Here is an 18,038-nt window from a genome sequence, read left to right as displayed (position 1 = left end):
TAACCCTAGAAAACTGCGTATTTCATGCTGCGTAGTTGGTGATCTCCATTCTTGTACAGCTTGTACTTTTGTTGGATCTACCTCAATTCCCCTTGCAGAAACGATATGGCCCAGAAAATTGACTTCCTTAAGCCAAAACTCGCATTTGCTAAACTTGGCGTAAAGTTTCTCAGTTCGCAACTTTTCTAACACGATCCTTAGATGTTCTTCATGTTCCTGTTTACTTCTCGAGTAAATCAAGATATCATCGATGAAGACCACCACGAACTTATCTAAGTATTCGTGGAAAACACGGTTCATGAGGTCCATGAACACGGCAGGGGCATTCGTTAGTCCAAAAGGCATCACTATAAACTCATAATGTCCATATCTTGTACGAAATGCCGTTTTCGGAATATCCTCTGACCGTATTTTCAATTGATGGTATCCCGATCTTAAATCAATCTTTGAAAAAGTTTTCGCTCCCTGTAGTTGGTCGAACAGGTCATCTATCCGGGGCAACGGATACTTATTTTTCAGCGTCACCTTATTCAACTCACGATAATCGATGCATAACCTCAAGCTGCCATCTTTTTTCTTGACAAAAAGAACTGGTGCTCCCCATGGGGAAACACTGGGTCGAATGAAACCCATGTCCAACAATTCTTGCAATTGCAGCTTCAACTCCTGTAACTCTGCCGGTGCCATTCTATAAGGTGCTTTTGATATCGGTGCGGCTCCGTGCTCAAGGTCGATCGTGAACTCGAGTTGTCGATCAGGTGGTAATCCTGGCAAGGCTTTAGGAAAAACGTCTTGGTACTCCCGCACGACTGATACGTCGTCGATGTTTGCCTTGGATTCCTTGTTTTGATTTAAGTATACAACGTAAGCAGTTGTATCATTCCTTTCCAAAAGCTTTTTGGCTTGTAGCGCTGAGATGATTGGCGTCTTTTTCCATTTCCTCTCAATGCCAATAAAAGAGGTAGACTCTTGGCCGGGAGGTTGAAATGATATGCGTCTATCCTTGCATTGTATCATCGCGTGGTTTTCCTCTAACCAATCCATTCCCAATATGATGTCCAAATGCCACATAGGCATTACCCTCAGGTTTCTAGCCTTAAGCTGTATTGATCCCAACTTAAATTCTAAGTTAGGACACACACGTGAAACCGTAAAAGTTCTGCCTATGGGAGTGGTTACCCTTAGATGTTGTGGAGCAGGTTCTACGTTAAGTTCTAACGTATCCACACACGGAATGGAGATAAAAGAATGCGAAGCTCCAGTATCAAATAATATTACTATGGGTACTCCTTTTAACTCACCCATACCTGCTAAATTTCCTTGATTCCCATCCTTTGCTTTCTGATCAATGGCAAACACTCTCTGGTGATGTCGTTGATTCGCCTGCGGGGCTAGAGGTCGTCTTCCCGCCTGATGTGGTCGGTAAGCTTGTTGTTGGCGCTGTGGCGGCGGTAACGGTAGATGTCCTTCCATAGCCCTAAGCTGTGGCTGGAATTGTTTTGGTCGCCCTCCGCCTCCACTTTGCTGACGATTGGGACATTGATTAGAATAATGTCCTGCCCTTCCACACGTATAGCAGTTGTTCGTTCCAATCTTGCATTCTCCCAAATGTAGCTTGTTACATTTCGGACAAGGTGGTATCCCTCGAGGTCCTTGTGGTGTTGCCGGAGGTCCAGCATAAGGTCGCTTATCTCTGTTTTGAAAATGTGGTGGTGCATTCTGGTACTGCCATGGCTTTTTAAATTCTTGACTTCGGTCTTCCCATTTCCTCTTTCCTTTCTGTCCCTGTCCTGAAAAAGGTTGATTTTCCCTTTGAGGGTTCGGGTTCGACTGAGGCACAGGAATTTGATTCGTCTTTTCTGGCTGCATTGCCAGTTCCATGTCCAGTGCTCGATTTAAAGCTTCAGCATATGACAGCGCACTCTGACTTGCCAAGACAACCCGTATCTCTTGTTTTAGTCCAGAGCAAAACAGCTCTGACATCTTCTCGTCCGTATCTACTCGATATGGTGCATATCGAGCCAAATCACAAAACAGACGATCGTACTCAGCGACTGTTTTGTTTCCCTGCCTCAGATTTACAAATTTCGTTTCCTTCTTCTTTCGATAGCTTCGCGGCACATATTTTTCACACAGCGCTATCTTAAATTGCTCCCAAGTTAGAGCAGCCATTTGTTCTGGGGTCATGGTTTTCTGCTTCGCTTCCCACCAGAAATCCGCTGACCCTTTAAGCTGATACGACATACACATAAGACGCTCGAGATCATCACATCGCAGAAATCTAAAGATTCGCTCCATACTCCTTATCCATTCTTCAGTTTCCGCAGGATCTCCAGACCCATTAAAGGTAGGTGGATTTTGCCTCAAAAAGAGTTCTTCTATTCTTCTTTCTGGCTGTGGAGGGGGTGGTGGTGGCGTAGGTTCTCGTTGTTCCTCCTCTTCTTCTTCTTGATTTCTATATCTTCTTCTTGATTTCTATATCTTTTTCTTGGCGGCATTCTTAAAAAGAAAAACATACATCAGCTTTTAAAACTAGTTTTTTTCTACATCACCAATCTTAGGGTTCTTACTCAACATCATATTACTTCTATAACATTACATCTCTTAGTGGAAACCTCTTTTTGTATTTATCATCATAATATGAAAACATAAACAAAACTCTTATTTATAAAAGACCCTCGGGTCATCATCATATATATATGAAAATTGCCTCTTACGAGGACTTTTACAAAATGGGATATATACAGCAAAAAGTCCCTAATACATACTATGACGCTCTATCAAAACGGTCGTCATACGTACTAGGCATCTATATATGTCAGATACTGATGATACTGATATACTCAATATATTATGCATCTCTATCTATATACATCTATCTACATATAAGCATCTCCATCCCATCATCATATGTAGCTACTCTCACTCAAACCCATCCAGTCCCACCAAAGCCGTCTCCTGATACTCTACTTCCTGCATCATCTACTGTCATATCCCCACTGGGCTCAACCTCCTCATCCTCCATAGGCTCAGTCTCCTCACTATCACCATCATCCTCTGTCTCATCCTCAACATCTGTGTCTACCATCGGATAACAAACAGGTGGCTCTGGAATAGGCTCCCACACATCGACTCCATCAACAGTGGTCCGACGCCGTAGTGGTCGGGTCTGTCCATGCCCCACTGTCATCTCTGGCGTCTCCTCGTCTGGGTCCTCATCATCACTATCAATCGGAATCGGACGAGACGGTCCCTCATGTGCATCTCTGGATGGTGGGTATAGAATAGGATGCATGTAAAGCTGAAACTCAAAGGTGCCAGGCTCAGGTAGAGGAGTAACCCTCGGATAAGGGTCAAAAGGCACATACTCGGTCCAAGGCATCGGAGATGGAATAGGTGGTATAATCTCTGTAGGAGGTAATAACAATGGCGTTGTCGCTGGGGCCGGCTCCCAAGGAGGCAGATCAGCACTGGGAAAGGGCATCAGCGTCAAGTAATGAAATGGGTCAAAATCCATATATGGCGATCCAATCTGCAGAATACCCGACTCCGGAACAGCAAAATCCGGGACAATAGGCTCAAAAGCAATGGCCTCATCAGGCACAAATGGCTCCGGAATATATGGAACCTCATCAGATGGGGGTGCAGGTAAGATCGAAAAAGGATCTGTCGGAGGAGGGGGTGCATCATAAGGTGGCGGTGGGGGATCATCAAATACAAAGTAGCGGTGACTAATCATCGCTACAAAACCCCTAAAATCTGCACGCACTAAACGTCCAAACTCAGTCCTAACTATATACTGCGGCACTAGTGAAGCCGCCCAATCTTGCCACTCAGGTGGTAACTGTGGAATCAAACTCGTGATAGCCTCTGCTTCGTCAATCACATATGTGGTAGTCTCCAGCCATCGGTTGTGGTAGTGGGCTAAAAATTCTCCGAGTGTATCCCCTTCTTGGGGCCTATAATTCCTGAACCATCGGCGCATCATCTCTCTTAACTGTCGCTGCATCCTGGAATAAAATTTTTAACTTCTATCACATCAAGGATAAAAAACTTACTTGATATATCTCAAACAATGACATACTCAATCTCGCTTGGTACGGTGGTGCATTGGCTATTCTAGCCTCAATATTTCTCCATTTATTCCAAAACCACTGGCTCACATCATATTCCATCACCTCAAGCAGTTCCATCCATCAAAACATTACATATCTCATTAGTTCATCACTATCAATATTCATATTCGACATAAAAGCAGTACAATAATAACTCTTACCTCGATAAGCCGGAGGAGATGGGGCGCTGAGGTGTTGTTTTAGACTTACTCTCAATCTTACTTTCACTCTAGCCTAAGGATTCAAGGTAGGCTAGACACAATCTCAAGGTAGGATTTAGTCTCATGAGTAAATGAGATCATAAGATTTACTCAACTTAAGGATAGTTGAAACCAATCATTTGACTCAATCGAGAAATTTTAACTCAATTAAAGAGTTTGAACTTAATCAAGAATGAAACTCAGAGCAGACGACCTGCTCTGATACCACTCTGTCGCAGCCCGACATCTAGCCAGTGATAGCGTAGATTGGGTATCGATACGACTAATAAAAAGATAGGGTAGAACAAAGGAATCTGAAAGACTCGTCAAGCGGAAGCTACTAATAATTCAAGTTAAAAAAAAAATATAATATCATCAATCTTAAAAGAAACATTATCAGCTTCATTCATTCAAATGTATCAAGGTTCTAGTCAACATAAACAAAGGGAGTATAGCTAAATAGTTACAATGATTCATATTGTTCAGGGTAGCACAGCATAGCGTGATCAGACTATATGTATGAAGACATATAGCTGAGAGTAACAATCCTAATTAAGTTTCAAGAACATAGTCTTCAACTATTCGCACAACCGTATAGAAGTAAAATACGGTACTCAAAAGGGTCGTCTATGAACAACAGCCTTCCAGCGATTCCCCAATCTGTCTCCTTGCTCATCCTGCACATTTAGAAATACATGCAGGGCTGAGTATAAATACTCAGTGGACATAAGCCGAAAATAAACAATCTCGCTCTTAGAGCTATACATTTAACTTGCCATTTATACATCACACAGGGGTTTTACTTAAAAGAACCTGTGTAAGCAATTGATAAATTATAAGCATCATAAAGTAATGAAAAATAGACTGCAGTCATAAATACTTAGCATGTAGTACCACTTCTACAACTTATCATCATCATGGTACTGAGAAGTAGGCCTCCTTCTCAAGCATCGTAACCGGCCGACCAGACAGTCGGCTCACAGTCATTTCTGACCGGCCAACCCGGTATACAGCTCACGGTTACCTCCGTGTACACAATCCCGCCTTTGGCAGGACCCGAAATCGTCTTATCTCATCAGTAGAGGGTAACGTACAGGCTCGTCGTCATCAAAATTCGGCAAGTTAATTAGTTCAAACATCAATTTATCTCAAAACATCTTAAAAACTTATAGACATCATCATAATCATCATTCTAAAAAGCCAGTAATAGGAGTATTAGAAAGTAATGCCCACCTGGAAATCTTAGCTTTGGTACTTGTACTTCGGAGAAATCCTACTTATGCCCTTGACTCGCGTCTTCAGATATCATCGTTGGCATAGACGATCATGTAATAAAGTAAACGTCAATTAGACAAATCCTCACTAGGTTTACTATTCTTATCTAAGTAGTAGTCTTCCTTTGCTCCCTTGTAACTAATCACTCTTCGTAACAAAACTTTCTTATAATAAATTCTAAATATTCATCATTTTTATTTCTAATGCATCACCAAATTTTAAGTCTAATTAGTTCATTAAGGAACGACTCCTAAATACTCAAACCCATCTATCAATCACATACTAAAGTTGTGAGGTTATAACACATTCTTTAACAAATATCTGATAATTCGCATAATGCTTAATGACTTCACCATGTGGTTAAATCTCTCAAGAGAACCGAATTTGGTTAAGTATATTTATCTCGGAAAAGTATTACATCTATATACATATATAAACATATATATATACTCCATTAGCCTTTTTATGAATTACTAAGGTGTATAGTTATCACCATTAACACATGCAATTTACTAGATCAAAGTAGGTGTAATTAGTGAAAGACCATACTTGACTTCATATACTCTGTCCCAACTTCAAGTAATAAACTGCTTTACCTCGGAACTCTCCTGGGTTTGGGACTCATATCATTTGAAACATCTTAACGTCTAGTTTCATTTAAAAAAAAGTAGGTTGCAAAACTCTATGTGGTTTAGGAGATATGATCATTTTCCTACAGTCTACCATATTCGACAGTATTGTGCAACTGAAAGTTTTGATTTTAGAAAAATAGTAGATCTTGTCAAAAAGACTTAAACTTTTATGGGTAGCTAGCTAACATGTTCATCTTGTTCATATAAAAATATAGAAACCATAAACTCATGAAAAACTACTGGAAAAGTGATTCTAGTATCTGTTTCTTTCACACTTTCGGTAGACAGTTGCAGTTGGAGACTCATAATTTAAAAGATTATCAGACGATGTTCAAATGACCTCAAATTTTACATGAACGTTCCTAACACTTATATATGTTTACCATAAAATTTTCAAGATTTTTGGGTATCAAAAACCCCGTCGAAAACAATCAAGTCAGTAGCTTAAAAGCTAGCTAATTAACTCATCAACTAGTCCATCCTAAACGTATAGCCAAGCATACTCTATTTTCTTGTCAACCCAATTCATCATAATCATTATCAAACATTTCTAATCATCATTTTAATCCATCAACAATCATAACTTCAATCTCATAGGCTCATTTCATACTAAAATCCTCACTCTCTTCATGAATCTTATCTTCCAATCATCACACAACCTAACACCTTTATACACCATATCTTAAAATCAAATCATGCTTTTCATTCAATGACCAACAAATAACATCTTAATAGCATGCATATACTTTCCATCTTAAAGTTAGAAGACGACAAAAATTTTAAAAGACTTCCAACCCTAGTAATCTTCGAAAATTACCAATCTTAGATTAAGAGTTGTTTTCATGCTTTGATCCTCCATTTTCATGCTCATAAAGCTTAGATATAAGTAAATTCATGTGTTTAGAAGCTTACTCTATGAGTTTGAAGAGAAAAGTATATAGCTCCTCCTTCTTGAAACCAAGCTTTCAGTCACAATCTAGCTTTTGATTAATGGAGATATTGATGTTTCATGCTTGATTTTAGAGCTTTCTATGGTGTAGAATTGATCTATGGAGCTTTGGTTATGCCCAACAATGGAAGGTGTTGATGGAGAAAGAGAGAGAAAAGTGAGATGAAAGGGACGGCTGCTATGGTGAGGATGAAAGAGAAAGGTGTTATACATATATATATATATATAACCCCATTTACTTAGCCATCAAGTATTGGATAAATAACACATGCTTAATTATCCACTTGCATAAAATATCTTATCCGTTAACAAAGTTTATCCACTTGCTTTGACTCCTCTCTCTCTAAAGTAGGTTCTGCACCAGAGCAGAGAAATGCTCGCCAAAGGAATGCATTCTCTGTCTGGGCAGAGGGATGGCTTCCCCTTTGTTTGGGCAGACGAAAGGCTGTCCCTCTGTCTGGGCAGAGGAATGGCTTCCCCTCTGTTTGGGCAGACGAATGGCAGAGGAATGGCTTCCCCTCTGTCTGGCAGAGGAATGGCTTCCCCTCTGTTTGGGCAGACGAATGGCAGAGGAATGGCTTCCCCTCTGTCTGGCAGAGGAATGACTTCCCCTCTGTTTGGGCAGACGAAGGCAGAGGAATGGCTTCCCCTCTGTCTGGCAGAGGAATGACTTCCCCTCTGTTTGGGCAGACGAAGGTAGAGGAATGGCTTCCCCTCTGTCTGGCAGAGGAATGATGATTTCTCGACCAAGCAGAGGAATGGTCTCACCTATGGCATTCCAGAGGAATGGCCTCACCTATGGCAATTCCATAGGAATCGCCTCACCTATGGCATTCCAGAGCCCGCATCCCGAGCAGAGCTCGCAAGCCATAGCAAACTCCTAGGCCAAAACAGAACTCCAAGGCCAGAACTCGGCTAACATACTATCAAAAGAAAAGACATCTTTAACCTCATCCTCGTTCAACCATCATCTCTATACATCTTTCATCTCTATACATTTTTATTTCCTCAAAGTATTTCATTCACTAGTTCTTCATTGAAAACATAATAGTTCAACTTATTAAAAATCTTATCTCATCAATAACTTATTTTTATATCTCAGTGCTCTTAAACATAAATCTCAAAATATTTAAAATGAGGAAAAATGCGGGGTGTTACAATAGACGAGTACTCTTTTTCCCCTTTAAGGTTTTTCCCTCTGGGTTTTCTTTAAAGGGGTTTTAATGAGGCTCGGCCCTTAGTCTGCTCATCCTGTGCTTTCAGGGTTCTTAGGTTTTTCTCTTTTTCTTTTTATATAAAATCGAATTTAATATATAAAAAAATAGTTGGGAGATGTTTGGTTTGGTGGATGTGATCAGATAAAATTGATGGGATCTGAGGGTGATTAAATAATTCATCTAATTTTTAAGTGACTAAATAATCATTCAATTGAATGATTAGAGTGTGTGTTGAGTTAATCATCACGAGTTGAATCATGAAAAACCAAACACTTGATTAAATTAAATTATTTTACCGATCGTAACTTATCACTCAAACCAAGCGCATCCTCGAAGCTTTAACTGAACTTAAGACTTGTTTGATATGCGGCATGAGGTAAGATGATGTTTAAGTGTGATTATTGTTATTATTATTATTATTATTATTATTATTATTATTATTATTATTATTATTATTATTATTATTATTATTATTATTATTATTATTATTTTTGTGTCATGAGTATGGTCAGTGGTAAATTAAAGCAACAACACCAACAAAATTTGTATAATTCTTTTGTTTCTGAAAACCCTTCTGCGATACATTCGTACCAAACTCTAATTCGATCAACTATAATTAAAGAGTATATACTAGAAAATGTTACTTGTGCTCCAAATTAATTTAACCTTTTTAATTGGACCAGCCAATGGGTCACAAATATTTATTAAAATATTAGAATCAAGAAGAAAAATAATACTCACAAAACTTGTATAAATATGTTCAAATTAATAATAATTCAAAATTAATTTGGGATTTTGAGCGAAACATCGTAGCATACAAACTTATTTATGCGAAAAGAGTGTAAAAGAGTGAAAATTTCACTATGATGAAAAGGAAAACGAAAGAGGGGTAAAAGAAGTAAGTTGTAGTAATTTTGAAAAATTTGAACTTATTTAGAATTGTGATTAGTGTAGGATTCTTGTATGTTCATAATAATAATAATAATATTAAGGGTTAAGTACCAAATACCCCCCAACGTTGGGGCCCCTATCGCGTATAGGACCCTATAGTCAGGGGTAGGCGCTGTTTACTACCTCAACGTGGCTAAACCTAAGCAAATCCCCCCCCCCCCCAACGTGGCTAAACCTAAGCAAATCCCCCATGTGTTAAGTCACCGTTGGGGGGGTATTTGATACTTAATACCCAACGTTGGGGGGGGATTTGCTTAGGTTTAGCCACGTTGAGGTAGTAAACAGCGCCTACCCCTGACTATAGGGTCCTATACGCGATAGGGGCCCCAACGTTGGGGGGTATTTGGTACTTAACCCTAATATTAATAGTAATAATAATAATATATCATTGCCCTTAAAATAGAATTTAAAATAGGGACATAATAGGCAAATCAAATTTTGTAAAACAATGCTCTTTTATAATAGGTATAGATAGATTCTTGAGTTGATTTTGTCGCTTCAACTGATCCAACATTCATCTTTTTTTTATTAATTACTTCATCCGTCCACAAATGAACTAACTAGTTTTCCTTTTTGGGACGTCCATAAAAGAACTTCTTAACTATTTTTTTATTATACCCCACCTCTTACTTTTCACTTTTTCATCACTCTTAACACTAATTACGATACATTTTCACCACTCTCAATACATTCAACAACTTTTTCTCCAGTCTTAATACATTCAACAACTTTTTTTCTTAAAATTTGTATCACTCCCTCCTAGAAAGTTCTTTTGTGGGCGGATGGAGTATATAATGTATATTTTTTGGATTGCATTGGCTATAATATTTAAATTTCCACGGTAATCGATTTGAGCGACTCCTTGAGCGAAATTTGAATAAAGAAACTTCAATTCTCTAACGGCCACCCTTTTTGATTAGGTTAATTTCAATTTACTAATTAATTTATTAATTCATGCTTACCTCTTTAATAATTTGAAAATGATGCTCATGTTTTGATAAGCTACGCCAATTAGTGTAAGTATCAGTTGTCACGAGACTCGCAACCAGCTAGGATGAATAAAAGCTATGTTTGGGAAACTATTGACTTTAGACTAATATCCTCTAATTTGAACTCGGTAGATCACGTAATTAAAGGGTTTTTTAGGACAGTAACTTAGATTGATTTGGAAATCAGGACAATAACTTTCGGACTTGTAAAAATAGGACACTAATTTTTTTTAAGAGTAAAATAGGACACTAATTAATAAGTGTTGCATCCGCAGGACATTTTTCGGTCAATTATCAGCTGAGAAATGTCCTATTTTTACGATGCTTATTAATTAGTGTCCTATTTTACTGTAAAAAAAATTAGTGTCCTATTTTTACATGTCCAAAAGTTATTGTCCTAATTTCCAAATCAATTTAAGTTACTGTCCTAAAAAATCCCCTGACTCCGTAATTAAATCTTTCTTTTTTTTTCCCCCTCTTCCGATATCTATTTCTTTCAATTTTTAGTTTTGTACGAACAAATTCCTGTGAACTATAGTTGGGAGATGTTTGGTTTGATGGATGTGATCAAATAAAATTGGTGGGATTTGGGGGTGATTAAATAATTCACCCAATTTTTAAGTGACTAAATAATCATTCAATTGAATGATTAGAGTGTGTGTTGAGTTAATCATTATGAGTTGAATTAGGGGTGTAATCGAACCGAGCCGAACCGAATAGTGGTGTGCTCAAGTTTGGTTTGTTTAGTATCGAATCGAATCCCGAACTTTACTTACCGAATACTTTGAGGCTCATGAGCAGTTCACGAGCCTATACGAACTCTCTAAATTTATATTTATATTCAAAATATTGATTATTTTATTTTAAAAATAAATTATTTTATTCAAAATAATAAATATAATAATTATTTTCTTATAACTAACAAAATTAATTAGAGATTTAATACAATTATTATTAATTTTAATGGATAAATATAAGTTGTATCTACTAATAATTTATATTCTTCAAGCTGAATCACTTGACGAGCATGTTCACGAGCTAACGAGCCGAATACTACTAAGCTCAAGTTTGGTTTGTTTATTCATCGAGCTTCCCTAAACGAACTTGAACGAACTTTTTTCGAACCGAGCTCCAAATAGTTCGCGAGCGGCTTAGTTTGTTTACAGCCCTAAGTTGAATCATGAAAACCAAACACTTGATTAAATTAAATTATTAGCGATCATAATTTATCACTCAAACCAAGCGCATCCTCGAAGCTTTAACTGAACTTAAGACTCGTTTGGTATGCAGCATGAGGTAAGGTGATGTTTGAGTGTGATTTTTTTTTTTTTGTCGTGGGTATGGTCAGTGGTAAATTAAAGCAACAACACCAACAAATTGTGTACTTGTTTTGTTTCTAAAAACCCTTCTGCGACCAAACTCTAATTCGATCAACTATAATTAAGAGTATACAAGAAAATGTTACTTGTGCTCCAAATAATAATAATAACCCTAATTATTATTATCATTATTATTATTAGAGAACACTTTTAATTTCTCCACGTTCCATCAACACAAGTTGTATGCAGAAGCAAGCAGTAGTAGTTAATGCATGCACACTTGGTAGGTAATAACGGAGAAATTAATCAAGGACAGTGAGCTGTATTACTATTTTAGTGGAGTATATGGTAGTTACATGTGAACAATGTGACATAACTATGAATGTGGGCGAGGTTCGTGTTGGATATGCTATTTAAGAAAACTTGCTCTCTGTAAATAAAAAAAATACTATAAGAAAAAGGGAGAAAAGCTTGCTCGCCCTCCGTTTCTTTTAGTTCCTTTTTCAGTAATTGAGAGAAGTGAGTGAGTTGAATCAATGGATAACGAGAAGAAGAGCTTCGTCAGAATTAGTGGTAATGCTTTTCTTGAGCTCATCTTGTAAAGTGAAAAATGAAGTCTTAATTAGCATTTGCATCTTCCAATAATTGCAGCTCTGCTATGGGCAGACATACTGGTGGCCTACGCCCTCTTCGTGATGCAAAACTATCTCACCGAGGTCTGGGGAATAAGCTTGGTTCATGCCGCCCTCATCTTGAACATCTGGAACGGAGTTTATCGTATATTACCTCTTTTCTTCCTCTACTTGGTCGACAGATATCTCGGCAATCGCAAGCTCCTCGTCGCCACCAGCTTAGCCTATACTGCGGTCATACACTCAATTTGATTAATTAATTAATTAACCATCTCTCTCTGTCTCACACACCCACATTTTGTTACTGCAGGGGATCACGATGGTGACTGTATCGACTCCTCCACTCTCAAACGCAAGCGGCACGTGTAAAAGATACTCACCAGAATGCGTGGGCCACGCTCAGAGAGGCCTCCTCATCGCCGGCTTGGCCTTGATAGCTGTTGGAGTTGCCGGTAACCTCGTCTCTCTATGGCCTTTCCTCGCCCATGCGACCAGGGATGCGACCAAGACTCCACGGGGCGCCCTGCGTCTGATATCAGGCCTAATCAGCGTGGTGGTCGTACCCATAGCCGGAGCTATTGCTCTTCCATACATAAGACCCCGAACCCTCAAGTTCGGGATCCCGGCCATCTGCACTGCCATCGGATCCTTCCTCTTCTTAACCGGCTACTCCAACTATGAAGACGTTGATACGCCCTACGAAAGCCCGCTGTTCAACGTGTTCAGGGTGCTCTTCGCCGCATCACTCAAGAGCTTCCGATCCTACCCCGACAACAACGGCAGCTACCATGGCTACTCGGATAACCAGAGCTTCAACGCTACTAGGTGTCTCAGGTAAATCAGTTTAAGTAATTATAGTGAGAATCATCCTTATGGTGGTCAGAGATGTAACACCTAAATATTTAATTATAGTGTTAAACTTAAATTTAAATAAATATTTAATAGAACCACTACAAAAAAGTTTCTACTAGTGCCATGAGGCTTGGTAGCTAAGATTCATGTCAAAAAAATTAGTGACGTTTGAAAGTGTAACTATTAGTTATTAGCTACATCATCAAAAGTCATTAATTTTTATGACACACATAATATATAGCTACCAAGCTTCATGTCATTAGTGGAATTTTTTTTGTAGTGAACATAACAATAATTATATATTTGTATGATTTATATGTATCCATGCATAAATCCTTATCTACATATTTATTTATTTCTAACTTAACTCCCAAGTTTGATTAATTTATATATAGAGAGGTTGAAGTAATTAAGAACCACTAAATAAAAAACGAACATGTATCGATTTTTAGTCATTTGATCATCAAGATCTACGATGAATACATCACCTGGATTCGAATTCTAGGTGAAGTGATTTTTTTTAGTACATTATTTTTTACAGCGAATGCATTAAAGTTATAATAGTTCTCACTAAAAATATAGTTTTAAGTGGAATCGCTATATATTTTAAGTTTGAAGAAGTCAAACTACATTTATATATTTTCTTACTACAAATATGTATATGCATATATAGTTTTTAGAAACAAACATCTGCGTAGCCATTTTGAAAAATAAAACACAAATTTTGGCCACTGATTTGAAAAACACAAAATCTGATCATTTTTCACGTTTTAAAACTATTTTGACCTTAATTAGGGCGGACCAGATTCGGATTTGCGCGCGGGTTAGGTACACTTGGCATTGTTATTGCCAAAAGTATCAACAGAAAAAAAAAATTAAAAAAAAAAATCAAATAAATTGATACACTTGGCATTATTGGCACATGCACGAATGGTACTAGTGACCATATTAGTGTCAATATTGTCATATATTTGTACTGATACACTGTCTTGTTTTATATAAATGAGTGCAGTTATATGGTCATTTTGAACACTTCCCTGTAGGGTTAAGATTCTCCATTTAAAGTTTAGATTCTGCATTTAGGGTTTAGATTCCTCATTTAGGGTTTAATCATCGAATGATATTTTTGGCACAAAGTCATTAATATTACCATTTGTGCCAAAAGTACCAATTTAATTACTTGGGGTTTTTTTTTTTTAATTTATGTTGGTACTTTTGGCACTAATAGTGCCAAGTGTACATAACCCATACGCAACCCGAATCCGGTTCGCCCTAATTAAGGGTAAAACGGTCTTAAAACATAAAAAATGACTAAAATTTGTGTTTTTTAGATGAATGAACAAATATTGTGTTTTACTGTTCAAAATTACTATCTCAAAATAGGACTATACTTTAGATATATATAGTTCTACTTATGACATGCAAATTAGTTTTCCTAAGTAGAAAACTAGAAATATAGTTTTCATGGTATAGCCCTGGGTATAACATTATATTGTAATTCAATGTAGTTGAGCTCATCTTGTGCATATACTAAACATCTATATTAATTTTACTTGTGAATGTAAACTTTATTTGAGGTAACCAATCTTAATTTTGAGAGTCTTTCTAATCAGGGGTTATTTCAATATGATAATCTCTTATTTATGATTCTCACTTAAAAGGGTATCATTGTCTTCTGATCCAATCTTCAGGGGACTGCATAAGGCCGCCATAATACTGCCCGGTGAAGATATTCCGAAGGGCAAGAGCTGGACTCTCTGCTCCGTAGCACAAGTGGAAGACGCCAAGATCGCAGTGCGGATGCTGCCGATGTGGACGACCTTCGTAGTTTGTGGGATCGTAACCGCCTTCGGAGACACCTACTTCGTCGAACAAGCAGCCAAACTCAATCGCAACATAGGGAAACTCAGGCTGCCCATTCAAGTGCTTCTACTTGCGAGAAGGTCCACAAAAGATTGGATAGGCGGCCAGGTGGAATCCTCCCTAAACAAGGACAATAGGCGCGGCAGCGCGCCCTCGTTCGGAATAGGAGCGGGGATGATCTGTTCGGTTCTGTGCTGCATAAGTGCAGCGCTGGTTGAGGGAAAGAGGCTTAGTGTTGTGATTAGCCACGGCTTGGTGGAGCAGCCCGATGCGCAGATCAAGATGAGTGTATACTGGCTGCTTTTCCAGTTCGTTTTATTAGGAGGGCTCGAGGCGTTTTTGGATAACAGCGTGGCTGCATACTACAGAGATCAGTCGCCTGAATCAATGCAGAACTACCTCGTGAATCTCACTCGTGGCGTCAACGGTTTGGGACACGTGCTGTGCGCTGTCTGTTTATGCTGTGGGGAAGATTAGTGAGAGAGGAGGCAAGACCAACTGGTTTCAGCACACCTTGAACCGGAGTCGTCTGGACCGCTACTACTGGGTGCTGGCCGGTTTGAGCGCCGTGAATCTTGTCGTGTTCGTGTTCGTGGCGTCGTTTTATAGGTACAAGAAACCGGTCGGAGAAGGCGGGGAAGGGCCTGATGCTGGCGGTGGTTACACGGATGGATATAATGAAGGAGATCAGAATAGATCGTGTCCTTGCTTTTGTTGAGAGTTTGGTAAGAAATTCATGCCGCCGTCTCAATCTTGATTCTGTTCTCGCATGCCTAATGATTTTCGTAGTTTGGCCATTATAAATACAAGTGGATACGGTGCAATCGATGAGAGAAATTCTTGTATTCGATCTAGATTATGAAGAAGAATAGTTAAAATAGAGAAAGTAGTAGTTAGTGTTCTCGACTTGATCGAGAGCTACAAGTTCTTTTCTATTTGGAAATGTGTGGTGTTGTAATTCCATCAAGATCAATTCATCAATTTTTGTAAACGAATAAGATCAATAATTTTTGTGCATCGGTGTTCTTCTGTTTCTCGACTGTTTTTCGTTTTTTAATTAAGTTTGAAGATTCTTAGTAATTAAATCCTAACAAAAATTATTTTGTTTCTCGAGTGTTTTTTGTTTTTTAATTGAGTTTGAAGATTCTTAATAATCAAATCCTAACAAAAATTATAAAAGATAATCAAGCCCCAAATCATTTTCTTCTTATAAATTAATAATTAAATAAAAAAATTTAAAGATTGTGCCACGATAAACTCAAACTCAAGACTTCAAATCTTGAATATTAATCACACTACTGATAAAGCAACACATGCACACCAAAATCAATGTTCCCTCATTTCCACAAAAACGTTAATAATTGAGAGTGACACGGGTCTTAAGAAATATTAGTTACGAATTATTGTGAGTGGAGAATGAGTCTCACTTTATAAAGTGTTACGAGAGTAGTGAATTAATTGAGAAAATGTAATGGTGTATCATGATGATTTTTTGTAAATAAGTATAAAAAATAAAGACATAATATACAAAAATATTTATATTCTTATGAAACACTTCGAAATGGATTGTTCATATTTTTGTGATTTGGAATGCAGGGCGATCATTTTAAATGGGATTGCTGAAACACATGGGGAAAAAGGTTGCATTTTGTACACAAAAACTTAAATGAGCGCCGTTATAAATTTGCGCTCACCATATGCGCGCGCCCGACCCGCTCTGCAATGGGTCTTTTGACCCATTTTGTAAATTAAAAAAAAAAAAATCCGCTTTTTTTGGCCAGGACTTCTCAGTTCTCACCGCCTGAAAAGATCTCTCTCTCTTATTTTCTCTCTCTTCCACTCCTGCGTCCCGCTGAAATTTCGCCGCCTCTTCTCTCTTCAAGGGCGTCAGTCGCCGTGGCTTCGTCCGGCGAGGTGCGCCTTGTCGCAGGCCCTTTCTCTCCTTCATCTTACTCCTTACGTGTTTCTCCTCACATTCAGAAAACACTATCTTAGTAAAAATGACACAATATTTCTTAGTAAAAGACACCATCTACTTCATAAATGACATTGTTTGGATAAATGAATAACACTACTTATGAATTACACTATCTACTTCATAAATGCCACCGCCAGAAGCATTTGTAGCTGCGACACTTGGTTCTGGTGGTGGTGGCGACGCTTGTGAAGGGAGGTGCGGCGCAGTCGGGGTGCACGGTGGCGCTGATGAGCTTGAGCCCGTGCCTGAACTACGTGAGTGGAAACTCGTCGAACCCGTCGGCGTCGTGTTGCATGAGCTTGTCGAGCGTGGTGGGGGCGCAACCGCAGTGCCTGTGCATGCTGCTCAAAGGCGGGGGCTCCAGGTTGGGCATCACGGTCAATCAGACCATCGCGCTCGCTCTGCCCGGAGTCTGCAAGGTGCAGACGCCTCCACTCAGCCGCTATGATGGTCAGATTAATATTCCTCATCTTCATCTTCATCTTTACGCTCAAACTATTTGCTTTCTATGAATAAAACCCAATATTAATTAACAGATGCGAATGCTGTTGCGCCTGCGCCTGCGCCTGTTGATGCTCCTTCTGACGAGGCGCCTGATTCTCCGACTCCAACAACACCGGCAGTCACTGATATTCCCTCAGGTATTTAATTAATTAAGCCAATGTTTTAGCTATTACTATTCCATGAGAGGAGAGAGATGAATTAATATGTGTAGCTGCAGGTGCAGGGTCTAAGACAGTTCCTAGGACTGATGGATCGACCACCAATTCAGGAAGCAATGTGGGACCAAAAATGACACTATTAATACATTGAATTGACACTATGTGATTTTGAAATTGGCACTATAACATTTTAAATGACATTTGAAATGACACTTTAAGATTTAAAATGACACTTAGACATTTCGAATGACACTACAAGATTTCAAAAGGCACTACAAGATTTCAAATGACTCTTTAACATTTCAAAGACACTACTCCAACATCAAAATGACACTACAAGATTTTAAAAAACACTTTAACATTTCAAAAGACACTATAACATTTGAAATGACACTTTAATATTT

At 38.5% G+C, this 18,038-nt stretch overlaps 1 protein-coding gene and 1 pseudogene across 1 annotated transcript; both read left to right on the top strand.

The window, feature by feature from the left end:
- Nucleotides 1–12,101: 12,101 nt before the first annotated feature.
- LOC131022592 (protein NRT1/ PTR FAMILY 5.5-like) lies at nucleotides 12,102–16,027 on the top strand (annotated as a pseudogene).
- A 595-nt stretch (nucleotides 16,028–16,622) lies between these two features.
- On the top strand, nucleotides 16,623–17,785 carry LOC131022953 (non-specific lipid transfer protein GPI-anchored 5-like). The gene is made up of 4 exons (XM_057952493.1): nucleotides 16,623–16,634; nucleotides 17,122–17,422; nucleotides 17,509–17,613; nucleotides 17,694–17,785. Exons 1-4 carry the CDS (start codon nucleotides 16,623–16,625, stop codon nucleotides 17,783–17,785), a joined length of 510 nt encoding a protein of 169 aa, XP_057808476.1.
- Nucleotides 17,786–18,038: the final 253 nt, after the last annotated feature.

The sequence above is a fragment of the Salvia miltiorrhiza genome, chromosome 4, assembly GCF_028751815.1.
Source record: "Salvia miltiorrhiza cultivar Shanhuang (shh) chromosome 4, IMPLAD_Smil_shh, whole genome shotgun sequence".
NCBI lineage: Eukaryota > Viridiplantae > Streptophyta > Magnoliopsida > Lamiales > Lamiaceae > Salvia > Salvia miltiorrhiza.
This window is presented reverse-complemented; position numbering and strand designations above follow the sequence as displayed.

Coding starts and splice junctions, on each gene's coding strand:
- LOC131022953 (XM_057952493.1), top strand. Junction 17,423..17,508: donor TCCACTCAGCCGCTATGATG/GTCAGATTAATA, acceptor ATTAATTAACAG/ATGCGAATGCTGTTGCGCCT. Junction 17,614..17,693: donor AGTCACTGATATTCCCTCAG/GTATTTAATTAA, acceptor GTGTAGCTGCAG/GTGCAGGGTCTAAGACAGTT.